This window comes from Nicotiana sylvestris, chromosome 1, assembly GCF_000393655.2.
Source record: "Nicotiana sylvestris chromosome 1, ASM39365v2, whole genome shotgun sequence".
Classification (NCBI taxonomy): Eukaryota; Viridiplantae; Streptophyta; class Magnoliopsida; order Solanales; family Solanaceae; genus Nicotiana; species Nicotiana sylvestris.
Window position 1 is genome coordinate 172,856,798 of NC_091057.1, and position 25,708 is coordinate 172,882,505.

The following is a 25,708-nucleotide window of genomic DNA, read 5'->3' on the forward strand; positions in this document are numbered from 1 at the left end:
TTTTTTTTAAAGAGTTGATATATACATACATAGAGAGAGAGATAGAAAATGTGTCACATCAAGCGTGCGAGGGCAGTTGGATTTATAAAAATTATATTTATTTCACGTTAAAGCTTAGGTTTTTTATTACAAATTCTTTTATTTCGTGAGTATTAGGATTGGGATTAGGTTTTATGAGGAAAAATAACACTCAGCAGCAACGAAAAATAATACAAAAGATAAAGATTAAAAAATAATAATAATAATTGACAAGAGCAGATAGCTGCATAGCCAACAATCACGTGAAAGAAAAAAGGTCCATATTTTACTTTGATACTCGGGCAAGACAGCACTATAAGTCAACTTCACCAAATATTCCAAGGTCGAATAATTATCTACATTATTAAAAAGACTCGCTTTCCTTTATCAGTATTGTCAACAAAGCAGACAATCAGAAAATCAGAGTAACATCTTTACTCTCAGCAATGAAAACTGGAACCTAATGATTTTGCTGCTACAATGTAATATTTCAAAGAAAAACTGTGTGGAACGATGGCGCCTCTTCTACTTGCAATAAATTGTTTAGCATAACAATGTCGCCATAATCCCAGGATTTCCTCTAACATCTCAGGACTTTACCCCTGTCCCAGCTAGCCAACATCTCCTTTTCACCACCAATTTTTCCGGTACATAGTACTTTCAAAAACAAATCAAGAACCTACATCTTCTGTAATGAAAGATCTTTAAGCTGTTGTGGATCGACCTCTGATGGTGAACGAGTAAGGGCACAATGAGCAGTTGTTGTCTTTGGAAAAGCTATAACATCCCTGATGGAATTAGTGCCAGCCAAGAGCATCACCAATCTATCCAACCCATAAGCAATTCCTCCTGCAACAACCGTGAGTAAATACAATTTTAAGTACCACCCACACGAACCAAGCAAGATTTTCTCAGGCCAAATAACATCATAATAGAAACTATAACCCTGAAGAAGCAACTGCTCTAAAAATAGTTTAACGAATTAGGTAAGATCAACACAGGTATTATGTATACCAAGGAAATTTCCTGGGGAGAAAAGCTCCAATTCGTTCGAGTTCAGGTTTGAGGTTCCACTTTAGAATCAATAGCAGTAGCTGTCCCTTTGGCTACAAAGGGACAGATCAATTCCTCAAGGCCAGGGGTCTACATCAATGAATGCCATACCGAAAATCATGAGAAAAGATCACCATGACATTATAGAAGTTTAAATCCAGCTATATCTGTCATAGCGGATAGGGAAGGTAGTTCTTCATAATATAGCATTCACATAAAAACTCTGTAACATTTGATTAGCAGCACAAATATAGTGTCAAACAACAGAAAGAATTCTGTAATACCGTGTGGAGGAGCACCCATGTCCAGAGCCTCCAAAAGATAGCCAAATTTTGCTTCAGCCTGCCACAAACAAAAAGAGTGCATATCTGGAGTATTCTATACAACTGGACAGCCACCAAATGCAATGCAAACCAAAGGAGTCAGCTTACCTGTTCTCGGGAAATGCCAACAATATTGAGAACCTTCTCTTGGACTTCACGCTTGTAAATTCTCAAGCTTCCTCCACCAATCTAATTCAAGATGTAAGGTAACAACAGAACATAATTTATCTCCATCACATGATTATCTTCTCTCACTGAAGCAGCTAGTAAAGAGAGCACGAATTCATGTACCTCAACTCCATTGTAAACCATGTCATAAGCTAAGGCACGGGCAGAGGAGAGGTCATTTATATCGTCTGGATTAGGTGCGGTGAAAGGATGATGCAAAGCCTGTAGGAAAATTGTGGTCACTTCACTTAACAAGATATCATAACTGAGAAACAGATTAGTCTTTGAAAAATGTCACCAAAAGGGCAGCTCGACGCACGAAGCATTCCGCGTTCACGCAAAGTCCGGGGAAGGGCCGCACCCCAAGGGGGTGCGATGTAGGAAGCCTACCCTAATGCAAGCATCAGTGGTTGATTCCACGGCTCGAACTCATGACCTAAAGGTCAGATGGAGACAACTTCACCGTTACTCCAAGGTTCCCTCTGAGGCTCCCCTTCTTGAAAAATGCCACTATTTGATTGAAACAACTTAAATGCAAATCAAGGATATCCTTGCTAGATTAATGTAAGGCACTAATTCGCTCATAATCTTCAAAAGCAGCGAAATACAAATTTCTAGAATCTTGGGTTGTTGTCACATTTCTTATTCAACAACAATTACGCCTCAATCCCAAACAAGTTGGGCCGGCTATATGAATCCTCACTGACTATAATACTCCATTTAAATCATCTCATGCCAATATTATGCTACTGGTGAGAGTTCTAGAGGTAGAATTCGTGATTGGTATGGATTTATTGACCTGCGTCTTCTAGATCTTGATATGTAGAGTTTTGAGGTACTGGAAAAAGGAATGCATACTAGAGAAAATCAGGGCAGGATCATGATAAACTATTTTGGCCATTGACAGGGTAGGATCATGATAAACTATTTTGGCCATTGAAAACACGAGGGTTGTATCTCTCCAGCTAGTAAGGTTGTAACAGGTAAGAGCAATACCACATAAAATAATTGTGAAGCTCACATTCACCAACAAACGAGCCAAGTATGTGGTAGCATTAAATGTTTTTTTTTTTTTGTCTATTAAAGCAGTAGCATTATATGTAAACATTGAGATCTTTTGGTGCTCTTTAATCCTTTCCTTTGGTAATTAAACATTGAGTTCTTCCGTGATTTTCTTTCATGGACCTCTTGCATCATTAAAAGGGCACTATACCTCACAATAATAAAGGACACCGTGGGCTCGCTTATTTTACTTCTCTTTGATATTCAAAAGTAAACCACCTAAGGCCAAGAAGCAAAATGACTGATGGACTAGTCGTGCACGTATATCATGGAAGATAATTCTAGGCACCATACATACCTCAAATCTCTGTTCTGAATCATTCCACTCAAACATTGGAAAGTCAGTCACCCAGAGTATTGAATGCCTGGACTAGATATACAAACAAAAGAACGTTGGACATTAGGACATACAAGATGCTAGTCATGAACCTAGCTCTTCTACAGATAAACACATCATGTTGACCCAATTTTGGTCATCAGAAACTTACATTGTCAATTAAACCCAATTCGTGTGCTACATATGTTCTCAGACGATCCAAAGTTTTATTGACTTCTGCATAGTGACCAACAGCAAACAAGATAAGATCATCTGGTACCGCAGACAACTGATTCAGCAATTCCTCTTTCTTTTCCGGATCCAAACTAGAGACCAGCTGGGGAATCCCTTCAATGCTCCCTGAGAAATTTTAAATAACCAATATAAGGCAAGAGAGAAACTTTTCTGATAAGGAAGGCAAGAGAGAGAAACGTGAAGATACATCCACAAAGTGTAAGGTCTTGAAGCCTCGATATCGATATGGCCCACACCCTGGACCTAATTTTTCTTCTGCACACTTACTTGGAAGCCATGGATGTGTAATTTTTTGTGGGGGAGGGAAAGAACTGTCTCATTCGTATGGCAATTATTGAGCAAATCCCTTCATTGCGGGAAGTGGACTAACCCCACAAAGTTGCTAAACTTAAAGAAGAATTTCATCTAAGGCTAAAAGAGAACCAGAAGTAGAACTTTCATTACCACCATTCAAGACCTTTAAAAAAGGCAAACCCTTTGCCCCAGATTTGATTGCTTCTTTGTATATGTCGCCTTTCTTCAAAGAAGTATTTGAATAATTTTTTGTCCCAGAAGGCACACATAAGGCCTTAATAATTCCTCCACTTGCTAAGGCATCTGAGAAAACCTTGAATGTGGAATTGGAGAAAATGCCGGACACCTGCGTGTGAAACAAAACAAGGATCATCAGCAACACTGCCAAATCCAAACTAAGGGCGGTATCATGAATGACATACTTGGTCAAATTTCTTCATATGGAGCACCTATGCAGATAATACAACTACATAGATAAGGAGCGGACGTTGCAACGCAGAAGCAGTGAGCTTGTAGACTAAATGCTCTTAACACAATCAGTTGTACGGAAAAGAGCAAAATCATTGTGAAAAAAGTAGATTGATATACTAATTCAAGGCAAGTGAATTGGGTTGTGCTCGAACTTAATTGGTATCACCTCCACCCCACCCCCACCCCCAACCCCCCAACCACCACCCCTGAGCCCTAAAACAAAAGCCATTGGTATCACCTCCACCCCAACCCCCCAACCACCACCCCTGAGCCCTAAAACAAAAGCCCCAATCCAAAAGAGTAAGAGAAAGAATAAGGTATGTCAACAAGACAACAAATACATGTCCATTATAGCAAGAAAGAAGAAATACACTGTCAAGACAAACAGAAATAAAGAAGAGCAAAGATCAATATTGGAGTCTGCAGAAGAATTACATCTCTCAATTCGACATCAAAACGAGTATCTGGTCTATCTGAACCATATCGACTCATTGCTTCAGCATATGTAAGCCTTGGAAAAGGATTTGGCAGTTGGACACCTTGGATTTCCTGAAAAACCTGCAACAAAAGATGTGACCATGCATCACTTGATTTTTTCCTGGATAGGAAGGTAAAAGTTTTCCCTTGTTTTGAATTCTTTTACCGTGCCAAGACAAACTAAGTCTATCGGAAACAACCTCTCTACCTCACACAAGATAGAGGTAAGATCTTCGTACATCCAACCTTCCCAGACCCCACTTGTGGGATCATACTGGGTGTGTTGTTGTTGTATAAGATAAACTAAATAAAAAGACCTCATTAAGTACTTTAGACAAATCATCCCATGAATTTCTGACAAGACACTCTTTTGGCATATGAATAGTCTGCTTAGCAATTTTTAAACAAAATTGTATGACGCCATTCCACCTCATTCTAAACACTTGAAGTTCTAGGTAGAGATCTTGGCCAAAGGCGCCTCCAAAGATAAATGTCTAAGACGCTCAGTGCCATGCGGGACTCGAACAACTATAACCACCACCAGTATTTAACATCATTTAGTTTCTTTGCTCAGCTACAAGACATGTTTCTTTGGTCAGCTACAAGACATGTCACATAAGCATAAGCACACAACTTACAATCTTTGAAGAGTGCTAAAACTTGGAAGAAAGAAAACAGGATAGATTTTGTGCTAACACAAGTAATAGCATGTGCCAGTATTGACTGATAAGAATGCATGCCAAATCCATGTTCAAGTAATGCTGACAAAAGATAAAGAGAATTGAGTTTTCACTTTCCACTGCATATCAAAGCTCACATTTCAAGAAATGTAGCTATATATCCCAGTTCAGCAATTATACCCACATCTCTGCAAAAGAAGATGCTCTATGCACACTAAATAGGGGGGAAACCAAAAAAGAAACCCTACAGCAGCTTAATATTTTCTTGCAGGAAAACTTATGTTAAGAATAAAGTTGCTCGGAGTCGGGTGCGGGTATCCGATACGGGGACCGATCCGAGTATCGGATTCGGCAAAATCTAAATTTTAAGATTCGGTGTGCGGATCCGGATATGGATACGGGTGCCGGGATTCGGCTATAAAAAATAGAGCAATAAAAATATTGTAAATTTTGAGAGATATTCTGTGAAAAACTTACATGAATATTGTAAAATTCAATCTTTCATTCTCCAAGATGGACATTATTCTTTCATTCTCCTAAATCTGTTTTATTTTTTATTTTGAGAAATCAAAATCTCAATTTTTCTCCCAAATTTGTCGATGGACTCCGGTCAAAGTGTCTGAAGTCAGTTGACCGAATCCGGGACGTATCCTGCTCCCTAGGATTGACAACCATACACCCTAGGATTGACACCACATGTATATTTTGGTGATTTTATAAATAACTAATAAAAATATGGCAATACTTTCACAACTTTGTCATCTCCAGCATCTCTGGAGAAATATATTTCCTCATATGCATGTCCATGTTGCATAAATTCTAAGATAGTGAAAGTGTTTCCCAACAACTTGAGATGCACTGCTGTAGGAAACAACACTTTCTCCAGTAATCTGGCTCTTACAGTATCAAATACATGCTGTTTTTTTAATTCTCGACCGAGCTTACTCCGTGCATTGACATTCCAAAACTATTTAACTAACCTTTCTAATCAAATCCTCATTGAGTTTCAGCATGTCCTCCATAGAAGTGAAAGCCATTTCTATATCTAGCTGTGTAAACTCAGGTTGTCTGTCAGCTCTCAAATCTTCATCCCTAAAGCACCTGAAAATTACACCATACAGACTAATGAGAGTCATAACTCACGGGGTACATGCTCATGATTACATTTTTTTTCTTTATAATAAGAATAAGATAACTACTCTTAGGTTTCGTAAAACTATATTGCTTCACACAGTTTTTAGCGATGAAAACGCCTGAGCTTTTATATCTGGATCACCATGAATTTTGCATGCAAGAGATCTGATGCAGAAATATCTTAAAATGCTATTATACAAATGAAATACCTTGCTATTTGATAGTACTTATCAAAACCAGAGACCATTAGCATTTGCTTGAACAGCTGAGGACTCTGGGGTAGTGCATAAAATGTTCCTGGCTTTATAACACAACCACAAAATAAGTTCCATGTCATGGAGAAATAATGGGAGAAAAAGAGTTTTCCAATTGAAATATGAGTATTGTCCATCAGAAAAAATATCAGTCAGATGTAAAAAAAAATTATCCATCATAAGGGCAATAATTTTGGACAAGTTCTCATTTTGTTAAGCACAATTCTCCTTGGCTCTCCACAAATGAGTATTTCACTTCAAAGGTAAAAGAGAATGAAGAATAAATCAGAGGACTGTAGGAACAAGAAGTGTTATTTGCAAGAAGACTCGCTTCTTTTGTACCAACAACCTTTAAAAAAAAATTGACAGCAAATAGAGGGACTGAATGAACACAAAAAGTGCTAAAACAGAAGATAAGTAAAGAGTACCTGAACTCTAGAAGGGACCAAATAATCACGAGCACCTTCAGGAGTAGATCTAGATAGTATTGGAGTCTCAATCTACCTTGTAACCATGAGAATGTTGGGGTCAACGCTAACAAAAAAAGCCACGAAAAAAAATAAAAAATAACAAAGCAAACATTTTCCTCAAAACCAGATAACCAAATTATCTATTCACAAAAGGAAGAAGAAGAAGAATAGATGTCCAAATTCTATAAAAATACAATTAGAGAGAAGGTATTACCTCGACAAAACCATGCACATCTTCTAGGTATCTTCGGAGAAGTTTCACTACTCTATGTCGCAAGATTATATTTGAGTTCATTTGTGGACGGCGTAAATCAAGGCATCGATATCTAAAAATGTGTACAAGATTAATTTCTAGCAAGAAGCAATACGTCAATGTAAGAAAGGGGTAAAAAATTTTAGGATAAGGAAACAGTTTCTGCAATGAAGAAAAGGATTGTCTTCACCGAACACGTACAAGATCCAAAACGGATCAAAGATGATATTTGATATGTCCAAGAGAGCTGGACTACGCCCTTATCACATCAATACAAAAGCATTGGTAGAAAAAGAGGCAGAAAAGTGAAACACAGGACGACAATGGAAAAATTAATGACTACTTTTTAATATGACAAACCAACACCCTAAACTTCCAACCTACGAGCAAAAAAGTAGCCCTTTCCACTTTGCTCTCTTGGTAACTCGAAACCCCAACCTTAAGGTTGGAGGGGGAGGACCTTTACCATAAGGTTCTCTCTTTTTGTCCTTCAAAATTATAATGACTTCTAAAGCATTGTATTCTTCTTCAGCCAGCTAAGTATATACTAACCTCACACCGGCTTTTAAATGGTGTAAAATACGGGCCTCAAAGACGAAATCCTTAATGGGTTGTTAACAACATGTCAATAACAGCATGCTCTTGCAAGTGTCAGAAACCTTTTAGTGGAAGAGGTGAAGAACATCCGCTAGCTGCATAATTACTCCATAGCAGGGTTGCCAGGGGTACCATTGGCATCCATCAAAAGGGATGCTCATTACTGGAATCTGGTGATTGAGAGGGTCGAGAAAATCAGGAAGGTAAAAGGAACATCTATTCCAAAAGGATTCAAAGAGATACTGATAAAGAGCACTCTATCTGGTATTCACCCACTACATGTCTCTAATGCATATGCCTGCAACCATGGGCAATGGAGTTGGGCGAACTGCCAAGGAACTTTCTAAGGGAAACAAATAAGGAGTAAAGAAGTACCCACTAACAAATTAGAACATACTCGCATCTCCTGTGAAGATTGGAGGCTTAGGAGTACGGGACCTAAAGGCTTTAACAAAGCCCTAATAAGAAAACAATTTGGGAGCTTGGCATTGAGGATCAACCGCTGTGGAGGAAGGTCACAGCAAATAGATACGAGACTAGATGAGAATTAAAGTAAGTTCAAGGGAAGATGAGAATTTAGAATCCTGAAGCAGATCATGAGGTCGAATACGAAACATAAAAGGAAAACAAACAGAAGATTCAACAAACAGCTGTAGAACATTCATTAGTTACCGCAATCTGATTTCTTCCTTAGCTGAATCTTTTGCATCGTCTGCAGTTGTTACCAAGAAGGGCAACTTCAATCTTACTGCATTCAACACCTGGACATCCTCTGCAGCAACCTGCACGCATAACCAATTAGTGGAAATATAAAAACTTTGGTAAGCAACTGGCATATAAAAAAGTTGCATGACAGGATATAGTCAAAGCCACTAAACAGATCCAATCAATTAAGAAATAATTAGAAGATCATGAAAGTGAAAAGACAAACGTCCTTGGATGATAAGAAACTCAGCTTTAGAAATTTGACTAAGGCCCTTGTCCAGTTTCTGATTTAATTTGACTAGTAATACTTTGGTACTTAATTACTTATTCAGAAACTTAACAGCACTTTAGATTAGAGGTAAGGGTGGGCGTTCAGGCAGCTCGGATAGGGTATGAAAATTTCGGTTTAGATGTTCGGCTTTCGGATTGAAGAAATGACAATTCAAATCCAATCCAAATAAGTTCGAATTGGGTCAGATTTTTAAGTTCGGTTTCGGATTAATCGTTATGAATATTTTGGATTATTTGTTTTGAGCCTATAAGTTGAGACATTTCGACTTCTTACAAAAATGAACATCCAAATGAAGTATTCATGTTACATTGCCTAAAAAGTTCCTCATTCTCACTGCAGTCATCCAAATAAAGTGTTCAAATAATGAAATCATCATCAAGAAAATGCAACAGAGTTATTAATAAGGCCGATAAGAATTAACAATAGTAAAACCATGTCCAGATAGAAAGTATTTTGCCAGTAACTTAGTAATTAGTATTGGATATATGAGATAATGTCTAATGGGCATGTTATTGAAAGTATTAGTAATTGGCATATGGATAATGGACTAAATATAAAGTATAAAAATTTTGGATTTTCGAATATCCAAAAATCAAAGTACTAAATCCAACATCCAATCCGAAATCCAAAAATTTTTAAAGTTAATTCCGAAATCCAATCCGTAATCCGAAAATCTAAATCAAATATCCAAAAGATTCGAATTTTGGTTTAGATTTCGGGTTTGCCCAAATTATGTCCACTCCTAATTAGAGGTCAATTTACCCAACAATAAAATGTATGCCATCTTTTCTTTCTCATTTTTCCAGCAACACTTAACTTATTTAAATGCATTTAAGCTACAGCCTAAAAACCTTTACTAGTTATCACAAGTCTTAAAGTTCAATTACACCAATTTGATCAGTTCCATGGCATCCTGTTTGTTGTTTACCGTTCATTATGGAGAGATGTATGCATACAAGATGCTTGTACCATTGAACAAAATATTCAGATCCCCCTGCATAATATACTATGAACATGCCTCATGACAAAAGCAGTAGCCAGAGAAAGCTGGGAACCTAATGGAAAAGCTCTACTTGACATCAAGTAAGATTCTGCAATATCAGAGCCAAAGGTAAATATAACTTTAAAAATGCCACATGATTCTCAATTGTTACGAGCAACCAATGAACGCAATTATATCAAGTAAAAAACAAAACTAATACTATAAAGTTTGACACTCACTAAAAAATATGGAAGAAGAGAGAAGTAATTGTGGTGAATCAAAGGTCGTCTCAAGTTACCTCTATCGTGCCAGTTTTCATCTTTTTGTTGGCAGAGTCAGCTGGCCTAGGCCGAACAACACCTTCAATGGCAACGACATATTCAAGCCTCAGATCGCTCACAGCAGAATGAGCATCAGGAAAATCATCAGGAAGTGTCGTAATCTGAAATGAAGAGTTCCATCACCAATTTAGCCTTAGGGTCTATCACTTACATCAACAGAGCACAACCAACCTTTGAGAGACTACAATTTTCTACAGATAATGACGCATAGAGAGAATAACTTGAGGAGATATGACGTTTCCATAAGAAAATTGGGACATCAATTATTCAATCAACTTCGCATCAATTCAAAACTAGTTGCCGGTAATAAATACTGCTCTATTCAGATCCCATTTCATTCAAATACCTAAAGGGTTCCTTAGAGATAACACAGCAGCCTAAGAGATCATCAATTTTTATAATGATACATAAAGATAAAAGCTTGTAAAGACGTGACATTTCCATATAAAAATCGGGAAAACATACAATCAATCAAGTATACCTCAAAAACAAATTGCATCATACATAAAGATAAAAGCTTGTAAATATGTCACATTTGCATAAAAAGATTGGTTTAACAATCGATCAATCTATCTTTGCATCAATCCAAAACTAGTTGTTTCAGTACAAGAATCTTCTATATTCGTTCAGCTCTATTGTGGCCCATTTCATTCAAATACTTCAGGGGTGACTTAAAGATAACACAGGCAAACTTTCAAAAGTGTCAAATTTCTATCATAATACATAAAGAGAAGAACTTATAAACATGTGATAACAATGGGGATAACAATCAATCAATCAACTAATCCTCAATAAACAACTACTTTTGGTTCTAATACGAATCATCTAAATCCATTCCGCTCAATTAAGGTCAACTTGCATTGAAATATTAAGGGGGGATAGGCAGGGGCGGAACTAGAATGCTGGGAGCGGGTTTGTCTTAAAAAATCCATTATTGAATATGTATAAATTATTAATCTAGAACCCATTAACTTTAAACGATTAGAATCCCGAACGCATAAGTTTGAAAGCCTGGCTCCGCCTCTGGGGATAAGTGAGGGGGTTCACCTGAACAATTCCAGTTTGGTCCCTGAGGTTGACGAAAGTCAAACCACCATGAATCCGATGAAGGGCGACCCACCCGCAAAGTCGAACCCGTTTACCCACATCGTTATCGGATAATTCACCACAGTATTGAGTCCTGCTAACCCATTGAAGAGTATCAGCAGTTGTAGGAGATAGAGAAGTTTTGGTGCTAGGGGTAAGTGTTTCAACGGAAGTTAAAGGACCAGTGGCAGAGGCGGAAGAAAGTGTGCGGCTACTGATAAGTGAAGTTGGGGTAATAATAATGGGGTGGTTGTGGAAATTATTAAGGAAAAAGAAAGGTAGAGAAGTGAGAGGGGAAGGTTTTGAGCGAAGACCTATGGTGGGTAAGGAACGGAAGAAGAGGGACATGGCGATGAACAGGGAAGGATTTTTTTGTTTTACAGTTTTGTGGACAAAATTTGAGGTTTTGGAGCAGATTGAATTGGACCGTTGTGTACGCTCACACGTAAGTCGGATTCTCACAACGCAAATTTACAAGTCGTAGTAGGACAATACTGTATATAAGTTGCATTAAAGAACTGCGATTTATAATGTACGTGTAACTTCTCACAGAAATTAGTGGAATTTTCCAACAGAAACTATACATGTTTATCGGGCGGGTTGAACGGAAAAAACTTCAGCCCGTTCATTTATCGGGCGGGCTGGGGTCGGGTTGAAAATTTTCGGGTTATTTAAGGCCCGTTCGGATTAGGGCTAAACGGGTTTGGGCGGGTTGGGCTAGTGTAATTTTTTGTTTTTCTAATTAAATTTTGACCGTTGGCAACGGTCTAAATAATAAAAAAAAAATTGTAGCGGTAACCGGACTGATAACAGGCTGCAGCCCGTTAACAACCGGTTAACAGGTTAACGGGCTTAGCGGGTACGGTGCACCGTTATCCAAAATATGTTCGTCCAAAACCCGTCTCTCGACCAACCCGTCCCAGTCCGCATATTAAGCTACAGTAACGGACTGACCCGGGTTGAAGCGGGTTGAAAACGGGTCAGCCCGGCCCGATTAACACCTACAACAGAAACTGCATATTTTGGGAAAATAGTTTCTCTATGCGAAGTATACTTTGCTTCTACGCCGTTTTCTTTTTCCTTGTAGGGATGGGAGAAATTCATTATTTTTAACGACAGTTAGAAAGAATTTATCTCACCTCAAAATCTCGCAAAAGAATTAAGATAATGAACTATTATTTGAGGTATATGAATAATTAATCTAAACATAAAATTTAAGATAATATAATATTTGGGTTTATAGTACTAAATAATAATCACATTAAATTATGTGAGAATTTATGTATTATTTTAAAATTGATATAATATAGAATAAGAATATATATATTAGTAATGTAAGAATTAAACTACTTAAAAATGAAAATACGATTTTAGAATGATTAACTCATGCATAACATTATTAATCACCGCATATGCATTCATTGTTAATCATCACAAAATGTTCCCTTCATAATGAATTATCAAGAAAAATATTAGAATTACAGACAAGAGGGGTTGCTCTGATGGTAAGCAACCTCCACTTTCAACCAAGAGGTTGTGAGTTCGAGTCTCCCCAAGAGCAAGGTGGGAAGTTCTTGGAGGGAAGGTCTGCGTACACACTACCCTCCCCAGACTCCACTAAGTGGGATTATACTGGGTTGTTGTTGTTTGATATATATCAAACATAGATATTGCTACTCTTTCTGTTTGACTCCTTAATTTCTGTTGTGATGTTATCATATACAACTGATATAACTTTTAAGAGTTATTTCATATATTCTATAGCTTTGAAATTCTTATGTGAAATTCTCCATGGTACTAGTTTTGCTAATCAATAATCTTACTACCACAATACATATTGAAATATTTAGTTCTATGATATAATGCATATGATTTGCATTTTATTTTAAAAATGATTTTAAATGTTGAAAATAATTGGAAGAAATTATGACAATTTTAGTTAAGCAACCTAAAGAATTAATCGTCTAGAAAGCAAATTATGTAGAAGAAATTATTTTATTTTTTCTTGTTAGGATATTGAGGAAGGAAAATTCTCCCGTTGAATAAATCACATATTCGGTTGTGTGAGAATTCCAAATGGGCTTATAAGAACATAGCCAAACTTTGATTAAGTCTATTTCACGATAATTTTTCTTTGGACGTTTTTATTCTTCCAGTTTTTTCTCATAACTTAATTACTTTAGATGTTCTGTTTCTTTCTCTCAAATTTTCAATCGATTCAAACCACTAACTTTACTCCAAACTCATTATTTAGTAAAATAAAACATGAAACCGTAAGTTCCCGAATAGTGGGAGGAGCCAAGGCTCTGACTACGTGCCTGTTGAAGAATGAGTCGGCGATTCATAGGCAAACTCACCCTTTAACATGTTAAGCATGCTTTCTTTCTATATATGGTTTGGATGCACTCTTCTATCTTAAAAAAATAGAATTAGATAATATGTTATACATCTTTTGTTAGGATCGGGAACCCGGCTAGTAAGGAATTTAGTCAAACAATGGTATAATGGCAATAACAAAGATAATGAAAGTTGATAACAACGGCAATTAAAGCATATAAAGAAGACACAAATTTAACGTGGTTCGGTCAAAGTGACCTACGTCCACAAGCGGAGAGAAGTAATTTTACTATACCAACAAGAGTACAAAAGAGAGTACAAAATTAGAGTAAACACTCTAATTCACTCTAATTAATTCCAAATACCTCAAGAGAATAACCTCACAAGATCACTCCAAATAAAGGGTTCACACAAGTGTTTCCCAACACTTAACTTTCATACAAAACACTATTAATAAAAGGAAGAAAGGAAGAAACAAGAAATGAATACTCAAGTCTTGTTGGTGTGTATTTGGTGTGTCTAAAATGAACTAATAACCTTCATTTTTATAGGCAAAAAAGTCTTGGCTTCTGATCACGCCCAACTATGCCTTATAAAAAGGACAATGCGGACGTTGCAAATATAACCTGAGTATTCTGCCCAGGATCGAATCCACAGAGAATTAACCTATCAATCACTATCTTTAGAACTACTAAACTCTTGAGAACCAATTTTCTCAAACGTTTGAATCACAGTTGATGGTGTCTTCAATAACTAAAATTGCAATTAAATAAACAACTGTAAAATAAGGATGCTAAGGTTGTAAACAATAATGAGAAAACGCTAAGGTAATTACTTCCCTTATTGACGGAATCCCTTCTGTTTATGCTTCATACAAATTGACCAACACCTCTTTATCAACCATGAACGCTCATCTTACCGTAAATCTCTCCCGAGTAATCACAGTAATATACTCAATGCACTCTCCCGAGGTACACTAGCTAGCTCTAATTAACACGGTTCACTTTAGATTGCACTCAAGGCTTCGTTATCCCTAATCCCGCCTTTAAACCCGCAGTTATAGATCCCTCTTATACTTTGGGAGTGGTGTTGTTCAACAATAACCTAAATATGCACTCTCTCCCGAGTTATGCACACTAAATAGGCACAGCTAATTGAGGATCCTGTCAATTAACTACAACATACACAAAGTTGAACAAGTAAAGATTGAGACTAGCAATTTGTATTAACATAAACAAGAAGTTCATCCCCAAATAGGTTCCATCAAAACCTTAGACAAAGGATTTAGCTACTCCTAACTATGGGTAAATAAACTACAACAATATTCATCATAAAATAAAGAGAAGAAGAAACCAATATGCTTTGGGTGCTCTCTCACATTTGTTCTTCTTGCCAAAAAAAACTCTCCAAAATAATACATGTCTCTCTTGGGTGAAGTCTAGTGTTTAAAATAGGATTTTGGGCTAAAAATTCCGTATTTTGCACTTTAGTCCCTGAAATTTCCGCCTCCAACCGCGGTTCTACCGCGGTCGCGGTCAAACCGCGTCCAAACATGGCCTCTGATTCTTCAATTGTCTGCGTCTGCACTCTGCCGCGGTTGCGGTGAAACCGCAGGTTTTCATCCTGTTCTGTTTGGAATTTGGAAAACCGCAAAACATGAAAGTTGTAGCCCTTTGTGTTATCTTTCTAACAATATATTATAGAGCCAAAATAGAGTTCTGAGTAAAAAGTTATATGTATTTTACTAGATAGTGCGCAATATGCCTCATCGAGTCTTCGTTTGTTCTCAACTATCAAATTTGACCCCCGAACACGATCCCGGCTTAATTTCTTGAGCTTTTACTCAGACTTCAAAGCTTCAAATTACTTAAATTCATTCTATAACATCTATATAGCTCGAAATCACACCTACAAGGCATAAAACACATAATTAGTGCAAAACACTAGCGATTAAAGCGCAAACTCAACTAAAGTGCAGTAAATTAGAGTGTAATAATCAATTAAAACACGTAATTATAGCCGATCATCAACACCCCACACTTAAACCATTGTTCGTACTCGAGTAATCAAACTACACTTTATATAGACACGACCTTTTTAAAGCAATTTTCCTAACTCATCACATCAAGAATATTTAAAATAGACTAAGCACAAAAGCGTAACATCTTCGCCTCAAGATTTGACTCACAAGTACCACGCATTATTCACAACTCACCCACTTACTCTAATATAGAGGTCACTGACATTACCTTTCCTTCATGAATCAAGCGCCCTTACACAAAAAAAAAGTGGTTCCATACAATAAAATTTAAGAACACTTAGGAACTCAAGATAGAAAGAATTCACTCACTCTCAGAATTAATATTCATATGCCACAAAAGATGCACCATAAGCTTGTCCGTAGTGTACTACTCCACTAATCGAGCTCATTCAATCTAGGATCAATTAGGACTTTATTTGGTTGTAATGTAGGCTACGGGACGAGTATGATACATTTAGATATAAGAGTGACTACACCTCCCTAAGCACTTTAATACATATAATTTAACATTCAAACCCCTTACTTATGTCAAACCAAACTCTACCTTCACATCAATATACATCAACTCCCAAATTATTTAAGCACAATTATATCAAGAGTCACCATTATCAAAGAATATATTTTTTTCTTTTCCTTTTTTTTTCCAATTCAAGTGGCTCTTGCTTTTTCAAATCAGTGCTCCTTTCTCCTTATTTCATTGGTTCCACTCAAAAGCCAAACCAACCACCCCACACTTTAACTTTTAAAAAGTTTATAACAATTCAAGTGCTCATGAGAGGTTACAATGGTTCAAATAGATGGTTAATTCAAACAAATGGGTAAGGCTTGTAATGTGGTTGCCAAAGAAACTAGATTACAGGCTCAAAGGGGTTAACTACGATACATAACAATTAGGCGGGTAAAATATACATATCTGGCTCAACAAAGAAATGCCTATATCACTTCCAAGACTGAACAAAACTACTATTTCGCTTTGCAAACACACAGGGCAAGTTCTAGACATCAAATGCAATGCACAGAATACAACAAACCTCACACACGCATGGCACATAACTCACTCAGGATTGGATTCATCAAGACACTCTAGTCAAAGCAGTTGAGCAAAGTTAAGATAATACAATTTAAGGTACTTCTACAAGAGTCAAAAACTGAGCCTAAGCGTCACAACCAAAGTACTCACTATTCTAAAGGCATAACAAAGTCAAAAGATATTGTTTCACTTCAAAACACAACACAATGGCTCCTACTCCCAAAAAAAACTAACTACACTCGGTTCAAATAAAACCCTTGGAAAAGAACCGTGGTTTAAAGAAAAATCAAGGGGGAATTACTACACTATCTTGAAAAGAACAATAAAATAAAATAAAAAGAAGCTACATGGACTACTTCCCTCAAGAGTACTGTCCAAGTGGTCCGTCCTCAAGAAGAGTCCTGTACCTTTGTTTTTTTTTAGATCCGACTTTGACCCTCAAGAGACCCGTCGACAAGCGTCCGTCGTTGGGCCAAGTCAGTAACTCCTGATGTGAGTACAGTCAACTATACGCAACAACACATATACAATATTACAACATGTTCCATGTCTATGTACACTACAATACATTATCAAGGCAAGTCTCTCACCCCACACTTAAAATTGTGCATTGTCCCCAATGCACACCATACTAATAAGAGGGTAAAAGAAACTCCCTGGTAGGCCAAAGGCCGAAGCACTAGCAGCTCATGGGGTACTCAGACTTCTCCCAATCTTGGTCCTTCGTGCGGGTACCTCACACTTAGTTCCAACCAATGGTTTGTTGTTACATCTTTCCAATGGCTTTGTGTTCCATGTTCCTAAAAATAAAAAATCTACACTACAAGAATAATACAATAATAAATAAAAATAAAATAAAATAAAATAGGGTTGCCTCCCAACAAGCGCTTGATTTAAAGTCGCGGCACGACGCAAACAATTTTACCACTTTTCTCGCCACTTGGACGATATGAATTGTGCATCTAGCTTGGAATCAAGCTTGTGACCACGAGCGATAGGGGGTGGTAAGTTGATTATCGAGCCGAGCCTTAAATTCTTCATTTTGCACTTCTTGGCTCTCATGTGAGGAATGTCATTTTGGTTTTTTTGTTTCCTCAAATTGTAAAATGTATGGTTGTTGCCTTTCCTCCTCGCAGTCCCTCACGGACTCATGTAGTTCAATTTTTATATCACTACACAATTCTAATGTTGAAAAATGCTTGGAATGTGACTTCAAACCTTCATTTTGCAATTTTTCTATTCTGACATCCTCTTCTTCCCCCGGACTAGAGTCATTCTCAACCAGATTTTTATTTACACCGGTTGATTCTAAGTCCATGTTTTTCTCGGCATCATTGGTACTCATGGGGTCGGTTGGCGGAGGTTCAATTCTTGACTCTTCAAATTTTAGCTCACATTCTTCCTCATTTTCAAGAATGGTCTCCAACATGAGCATTATTTTCTCATTTTGGGCATTTGAGAGTTCTTGGTTTTGATTAAGTGCCAAGGAATTTTGGAGACTATTTTCCAAAAGCTCCTCCAAGGCACTTTGTTCTTTGTGTCCTCCTTCAAGTAAGCACTCCAACATGAGCTTGAACTCTCCCTTTCGGCCATGCTCAACTTCTTCCAATTCGTTAGCCCTATCATTTTCATCAAAAACAATAGAATCATCATAGCGGGGGCTTGGGGAAGGGAAGGACCAATCAACACAATCATCCCAATGACCATTTTGAAAACCACACTTATCACGAATACTCCACTCATGGGTTTGAGATTCTGCGCACAATCCACTCCCGGAAAAATTTAAACAATTTTGCCACGAGTGTGGTCCTCCACAATAAAGACAAGGGTCATCACAGTATGAACAACTACCATCCCACCAATTTTTATTATATGATACCATTTTTCAAAACTAAGAAAATAAACAAGACTCAAACAATAAAAATAGACTAAGGTAAGAAAAATTAATTACACAAATATTCACAAGTTGGGTATAGAGAAAACTGACCACACTAAGAATTTTTGTATTTCTATCAATGGTAATTGATAATTCCGTTAACTCCCCGGCAACGGCGCCAAAATTTGATCACGCCCAACTATGCCTTATAAAAAGGACAATGCGGACGTTGCAAATATAACCTGAGTATTCTGCCCAGGATCGAATCCACAGAGAATTAACCTATCAATCACTATCTTTAGAACTACTAAACTCTTGAGAACCAATTTCCCCAAACGTTTGAATCACAGTTGATGGTGTCTTCAATAACTAAAATTGCAATTAAATAAACAGATGTAAACTAAGGATGCTAAGGTTGTAAACAATAATGAGAAAACGCTAAGGTAATGACTTCCCTTATTGACGGAATCTCTTCTGTTTATGCTTCATACAAATTGACCAACACCTCTTTATCAATCATGAACGCTCATGTTACCGTAAATCTCTCCCGAGTAATCATAGTAATATACTCAATTCACTCTCCCGAGGTACACTAGCTAGCTCTAATTAACACGGTTCACTTTAGATTGCACTCAAGGCTTCGTTATCCCTAATCCCGCATTTAAACCCGCAGTTATAGATCCCTCTTATACTTTGGGAGTGGTGTTGTTCAACAATAACCTAAATATGCACTCTCTCCCGAATTATGCACACTAAATAGGCACAGCTAATTGAGGATCCTGTCAATTAACTACAACATACACAAAGTTGAACAAGTAAAGATTGAGACTAGCAATTTGTATTAACATAAACAAGAAGTTCATCCCCAAATAGGTTCCATCAAAACCTTAGACAAAGGATTTAGCTACTCCTAACTATGGGTAAATAAACTACAACAATATTCATCATAAAACTTGCAAGAAAAAATAAAGAGAAGAAAAAACCAAGATGTTTTGGGTGCTCTCTCACACTTGTTCTTCTTGCCAAAAAAACTCTCCAAAATAATGCATGCCTCTCTTGGGCGAAGTCTAGTGTTTAAAATAGGGTTTTGGGCTAAAAATCCCGTGTTTTGCACTTTAGTCTCTGAAATTTCCGCCTCCTGCCGCTGTTCTGCCGCGGTCGCGGTCAAACCGCGGCCAAACATGGCCTCTGATTCTTCAATTGTTTGCGTCTGCACTCTGCCGTGGTTCTGCCGCGATCGCAGTGAAACCGTGGTTTTCATCCTGTTCCGTTTGGAATTTGAAAAAACGCAAAACATTAAAGTTGTAGTCCTTTGAGTTATCTTTCCAACCATATATTATGAAGCCAAAATGGAGTTCTGAGTAAAAGGTTATGTGTATTTTACTAGACAGTGCGCAATATGCCTCATCGAGTCTTCGTTTGTTCTCAACTATCAAATTTGACCCCGAACACGATCCCGGCTTAATTCCTTGAGCTTTTACTCAGACTTCAAAGCTTCAAATCACTTAAATTCATTCCATAACATCTATATAGCTCGGAATCACACCTACAAGGCATAAAACACATAATTAGTGCAAAACACTAGCGATTAAAGCGCAAACTTAACTAAAGTGCAGTAAATTAGAGTGTAATAATCAACTAAAACATGTAATTATAGCCTATCATCAGCCTCTTAGGTGTAAAAGAAGATATACAACTTGTGCAAATGATGTCAACCACAAAATACAATATTTTTGGGTCCCAACGAATATTGCCAACAAAGTCTACTTTGCAAGCATGCTCATGTATGATGGAATTCATTAGCCAAAATATTGGTCATAATTACATCTTTTATAGATCGTAAAGAGTTTCAAAAGAATTTATAATTGTCCCGGATTATTCAACTCGTTTGCTTAAATTAGTGAGTTGGATGTTGAAGTGTTACTATTAACTACCACGATCATCTTAATATGGACAATAGCTTTCCTAGTTGTTGATTTAATTCCGAATGGCGTTTAACGAACACACAAGGTTCCTAACCGTTTTGCTTGTTTTAATCAATTATTTGACAAAATCTTCTCTCTCTCTTTTTTTTCAGAATGCTAGAGGTCTTAAGAATTTCAAAATTAACAAAATCATTTTTACGATCTTTATTTAATTCCAGTGTTCGAAATTTGATTGTTTGTCTGATTCATATACCAAAAGTCAGTATTCGTACTATTGTTTTTAACTTATTTCCTAGCATAGTAGCATGCTATGGAGGAAACTGTGGTATTGAGCTCAATAAAATTCAGGCAATATAGATGCTTATAAACTATGATAATAAATTGGTTATTATTATCAATTAATGAAGTTAGTCATTGAATCTCGTTCCCTTCTATCTTGTATAACCTCTTTTTTTTTCTTTTTACATGTTGTATGTTGTGTGTACAATTACTAAATTATTGAGCATAGAACTTCTTAATAAATCGGTCAAGTAAAAAAGATTTAATATATCATATACCTAACTTATTTCTTCCCCGTCTCAGGCTCTATTTGAATCAAAGTTTGTTATCTTAATTCAAAATCCACCTTTATCGCCACAAGAATAAAGGAAGCAAATCATCAAAAGTCACTGCTTTTGATCGTTTCACTCCAACGGTCAAAACAAGGCAGCATTCAAAATTCAAAACTAGCCGTTACAAAAGATTTACAGCATCTTCATCAAATCAAACACCCACAACATATCATCTCTAAAAAAAATCACTTTCCTTTCTCAATTCACTACCCTATTTCATTTCCTCATCTATTTTCTGCAAACGATTCTCTTACCTTTCTTGGTATCGTCCATCAATGGCGGGTTCGTCTAACAGATCTCCTTCTCCACTTTCTGCAAAACCCATTCCTCCTCATCCAAGAACCTCTGAAAACACCAATTCTACAGCAAGAAGAAGTTTCAACGGCAACCCCTTTTCACGACCTTCAGTTCTTTCAACCCACAGAGGATTCAACCCCGTTACACCTGCCAATAGCCCTGCTGGTAATTTCCCTTTCCTTCGCTCGAATTTCTTTATTTTGAAATGTCAAAAATTTGTTGCAAGATTTCTTGATTTAATTAATCACTTTGTTGTTTTCTTGTGTTCTTTTGGTGTAGATTCTGCTAAAAGGGTGTCTAATTCAGGGAAAGAAGGGGGTTTTGAAGAGAAAGAGAATGAACTGAAAGCAGTGAAACTGAGGTCATCGGCGGCAAAGGGTTCAAAGAATTTTATGTCTCCAACAATTTCAGCCTCTTCCAAGATTGCTTCATCCCCTAAAAAGAAAATATTGGTGGAAAGAAATGACCCTCTTAGGACTTCAATCTCCTTGTCCGACGGTAAAGCTACATTCTTTAATGCATCTTCTGAAAATTATGATGTGGGTTTTGAGCTTAGCAACAGTACTGTAAAATCTATGGAAAAAACTGAAATTTTATTGGAGCCTAAGGAGGAGAATGTTGTTGTTGAAGAACAAGGTCTTACTCCAGTTGCCAAAACCCCCAAAAAGGTAACATTTTTGGAGGTACCTTTACCTTCAGAAACCCTTTCTGATACTGTAACCATGGATTCTGATATTTGCAATGATGAGCCAATACTGGTTTCTACTTTAATAGCTCCACTTGATGCTGATCCCTCTCTACCTCCATATGACCCTAAAACCAATTACCTCTCCCCCAGGCCTCAGTTTCTTCACTACAAACCCAACCGAAGAATTGAGGTTTTACTCAATAAGGAAAAAGGATTGGATGTAGTAGGAGGAGCAAAGAGTCTAGATGACAGCTTCTTGTCTGAGTTATTACTGTCTGATAACATTTCAGACACAGAGGACAGTGAAAGTTCTCAAACTGCTGAAGAATCGCTGAAAGAATCTGATGGTTCTTCTTCAGAAGAGATGTTACTTGAAGCAGCAGTTGATCAAGAAGAGGAAGAGGAACCTAAAATTACTGAACCTGCTGCTGAGGAAATTGCAGAAGCAAAAATGAGAACAAAGCCAAGGTCTTCAGTAATATCAAAGTTTTTTTCTTTGTTGTTGGTACTCTTGATTGCTTTAGTATTGATCTCAGTTACTGATTCTCCCTTACTTACTACTACTCCTGGGTCCATAGACTTAAGATTTTCTAATCTGAGTATTCCATCAGACATTCCAGTGTTGGCGAAGGCTAATAGTTACTTTAAGCAATTCTCTGGTGAAGCCATTTCTTACTTCTCAAAGTTGATTTATGACCTTGGTAGCATTCCATCAGATATTCCAGTGCATCCTTTAAAATTCATGAACTTGACTGATGTACAAGATAGTGGCATAGATCACTGGTATTTGAAAGGGGGTACTGGTTCTGTGGAGTTGGATAAAGGACTTGAACTTGTTGAATTGGAAGAGGATGAAGAGTCTAAAACTGAAACCAATGAGGAAGAAGTTCAAATAGAAGCTGATTTAGATGATGATGGCAATGAAGAGGAAGTTGAAGGAGCCCATGAGTTGGAGATTGAAGAAGCTTCAACAATTCAATTAGATGAGGAAAATGAGGCTGATAGCTCAGAAAATGATCAAGAACAAGGACAAGATGACTTGGAGACTGAAGAAGTTTCTGTTGTACTAGTAGCTGAGGGGAATGAGTCTATTAGTTCAGAAAGGGATCTAGACCAAGGGGAGCATGAGTTGGCCGAAACCAAATCTTTCAATGTTGATAATGATGCCAGTTCTGATGCTGTAGTTGAGTCAGTGAACGTCAACCCTGAAAGCTTAGTCAAAGATGATTCTTCTGGTGAAGATGCCCAACCTTTGGAAGGGGTGCAGTCTCCAATTGATGATAGATTTGGAGATAATGTTCAGATCCTTGGGATTTCCTCAGTTATCCTTTCTGTGCTAGCTGCTATAGTTATCTATTTTAAGACAAAAAATGATAAGACTCTGCAGCCAGTAGTCTATTCTGATCATATTGTCAAAGAGAAACATTCCTCTCAAAACTGGCCAACGGAGGTTGACGTTATGGGAGAGTCTTGTCCCTCAGAAATGAGCAGCTTTCAGATAAGTTCATCTTATAGTAAGAAATATCCCAAATCAGCAAATGATGAAGCTCAGAGCATGGAGAAGAAACCAAGAAAGAGTAATAGGAGAGAGTCCTTGGCTGCGTCTGAATACTCGTTGGGTTCACCTTCTTATGGAAGTTTCACTACTTATGAGAGGATTCCTATCAAGCATGTGAGTACTGGCTATTACATTCTACATGCCCAAATCTTATATTTTTCTGTTATATTTCGAATATTTTCTAATTTTTTTCCTTGTGAAATTCTAGGTTAGTGGAGGAGAAGAAATCATCACCCCTGTAAGACGCTCGAGCAGAATTAGAAGCCATGTCACCTCTCCTTGAAGATTGGTTGTGTGCTAGAGCAGAAACCAGAAGTCATGTCACTTATGCATGACACCGACGGAAATTGGTTTTTTGGCTTCTCTGCAAATCAATCATAAGCATAGTCATTCCTGAACTATGCCTTCTGACTTAACTGAAGTGATTCAAGTAATTTTTTTAGGATATTAATGTTTGGTTAGCTTATGTTTTTTAATCTTATTAGTGGAACTTTCTACATGCTGCCTTAGTCTGTTGAAGTTTCTTTTATTGGTTGAGGATTTCCTGTAGCTTGTGCATAGCACTTTGTTTGACCTTGCTTCTATAAATTTTAGGATGATCTGATTGTTGGCTCCATTTCTTGAATGTTTCTATTCATTGGAGTAAATGTTAGGGATATAGTAGATATGCCCTAGATCCAATCACATTTGATGTTTTGGACATATTTTTATAAAATATATATGGCATTTGATATTCTTTTATCATTGTTATTAATTGCTTGATTAATTTGATAAGGTCCTTGATTAAATTTTGAGACATGACATTGTGATGGAGATCATGATAATGAGAGTGAAGTTTCTTATAATTTAATCTAAATTTGTTCTTGATCGTAGGATTATTAATTTGGACATTAGTAATCCGATTAGATCAATATTTATGTGATCGTCTTTATGGGATAAAGATTAGTTGATCTCATTAACTAAATTACATAGATAGATGATGCATATAGAGATATGATCATTGAACCGACTCATTGGATAATTCCTAATGGTTAGAATTACCATAAACTGTCAATAGGATATTCTCTTGAAGAATGTGACGTAACCGTTTCCTTTGACCTGAGATCGTCATGGTAATTGACCAGTTATTTATTGTACTTTGATACTAGACACCTATGGCCCTAGGGCGATAGTTGAAAGGATATTGGGTATGATTAAATGCTTGTAGAATTAGTGATTGATCAAGATGGAATCTGTCAACTCTTGGTAATGAGTTTAAGCTCCATGTTGTCATGAATTATAAACGACCAAACTAAGACCTTGGCCAGGGCAATTGAATGAAAGAAGAAAAGAGTTTCTTAGGTCATTCAATGGTCGAATATATTTGACATGGACACATAGTTGGTCGCCTATTAGGATTTGACAGTTGAATCATATCCTAGAGTGATCCAGAGCTATAAGGACAGAAGGAATTACTACATTATTCTTCTACTGGTTCTTGAGAGTAAATTGTATACTTCATTCTATCCGGTCATTAAGGAGTGTTGCTAGACGTCACCCTTGATTGGTATATTGATGTGATCAATTTACTACCGGTTTAGTATTGAACCTATGGGGTCGCACACTAACGAGTGTTCTGATCTTTGCTAAAGGATTTATTATTTTGTTATTTGATGATTAAATTATAGAATTTAATTAGTCAAGTAAATTATTAGTCCAAATGAAATATTATTATAATCTTTGCTAGCACAGAGGATATAATTAATATTGTGAACAAATTGAAATTTTCTATTTGGAATAGAAATTGAATTATATCTCTTGGTTGAAATATATATATATATATATATATATATATATATATATTAATAATTATTTTGTATAAGATGTATATAAAATATAATATTAATAAATGGCTTGGTAAGTAATTCCAATTTGGAATTGGATTATTTCACGTGCAATTAATATTTTGTAAATATGAAAACAACTGATTCCAATTTTGAGTTGGAACAATCACGTGACTGTTCGGCAAAACCCATTTGAATGGGATTCGAATTTTTGTGGAAAATTATACAAAGTTTATTTTTGGAATAAATTTACCCTAAGTAAATCATTACCTCACCCAAATAGGAAAAGGG

The 25,708-nt window shown here is 36.8% G+C and overlaps 2 protein-coding genes across 2 annotated transcripts; one reads left to right on the forward strand and one right to left on the reverse strand.

Moving 5' to 3' along the window:
- Nucleotides 1-282: 282 nt before the first annotated feature.
- LOC104222016 (aspartate--tRNA ligase, chloroplastic/mitochondrial) lies at nucleotides 283-11,670 on the reverse strand. Its single transcript, XM_009773189.2, has 15 exons — nucleotides 11,193-11,670; nucleotides 10,103-10,246; nucleotides 8,498-8,607; nucleotides 7,190-7,301; nucleotides 6,934-7,005; nucleotides 6,461-6,552; nucleotides 6,098-6,218; nucleotides 4,396-4,518; nucleotides 3,640-3,835; nucleotides 3,113-3,300; nucleotides 2,923-2,994; nucleotides 1,686-1,784; nucleotides 1,503-1,583; nucleotides 1,356-1,413; nucleotides 283-867 (listed from the first exon to the last, which is right to left on the reverse strand). The coding sequence occupies exons 1-15, from the start codon at nucleotides 11,577-11,579 to the stop codon at nucleotides 698-700; spliced, it is 2,025 nt and encodes a 674-aa protein (XP_009771491.1). The 5' UTR covers nucleotides 11,580-11,670; the 3' UTR covers nucleotides 283-697.
- A 9,419-nt stretch (nucleotides 11,671-21,089) lies between these two features.
- LOC104224755 (uncharacterized) lies at nucleotides 21,090-24,210 on the forward strand. The gene is made up of 3 exons (XM_009776453.2): nucleotides 21,090-21,513; nucleotides 21,628-23,708; nucleotides 23,803-24,210. The coding sequence occupies exons 1-3, from the start codon at nucleotides 21,327-21,329 to the stop codon at nucleotides 23,875-23,877; spliced, it is 2,343 nt and encodes a 780-aa protein (XP_009774755.1). The 5' UTR covers nucleotides 21,090-21,326; the 3' UTR covers nucleotides 23,878-24,210.
- Nucleotides 24,211-25,708: the final 1,498 nt, after the last annotated feature.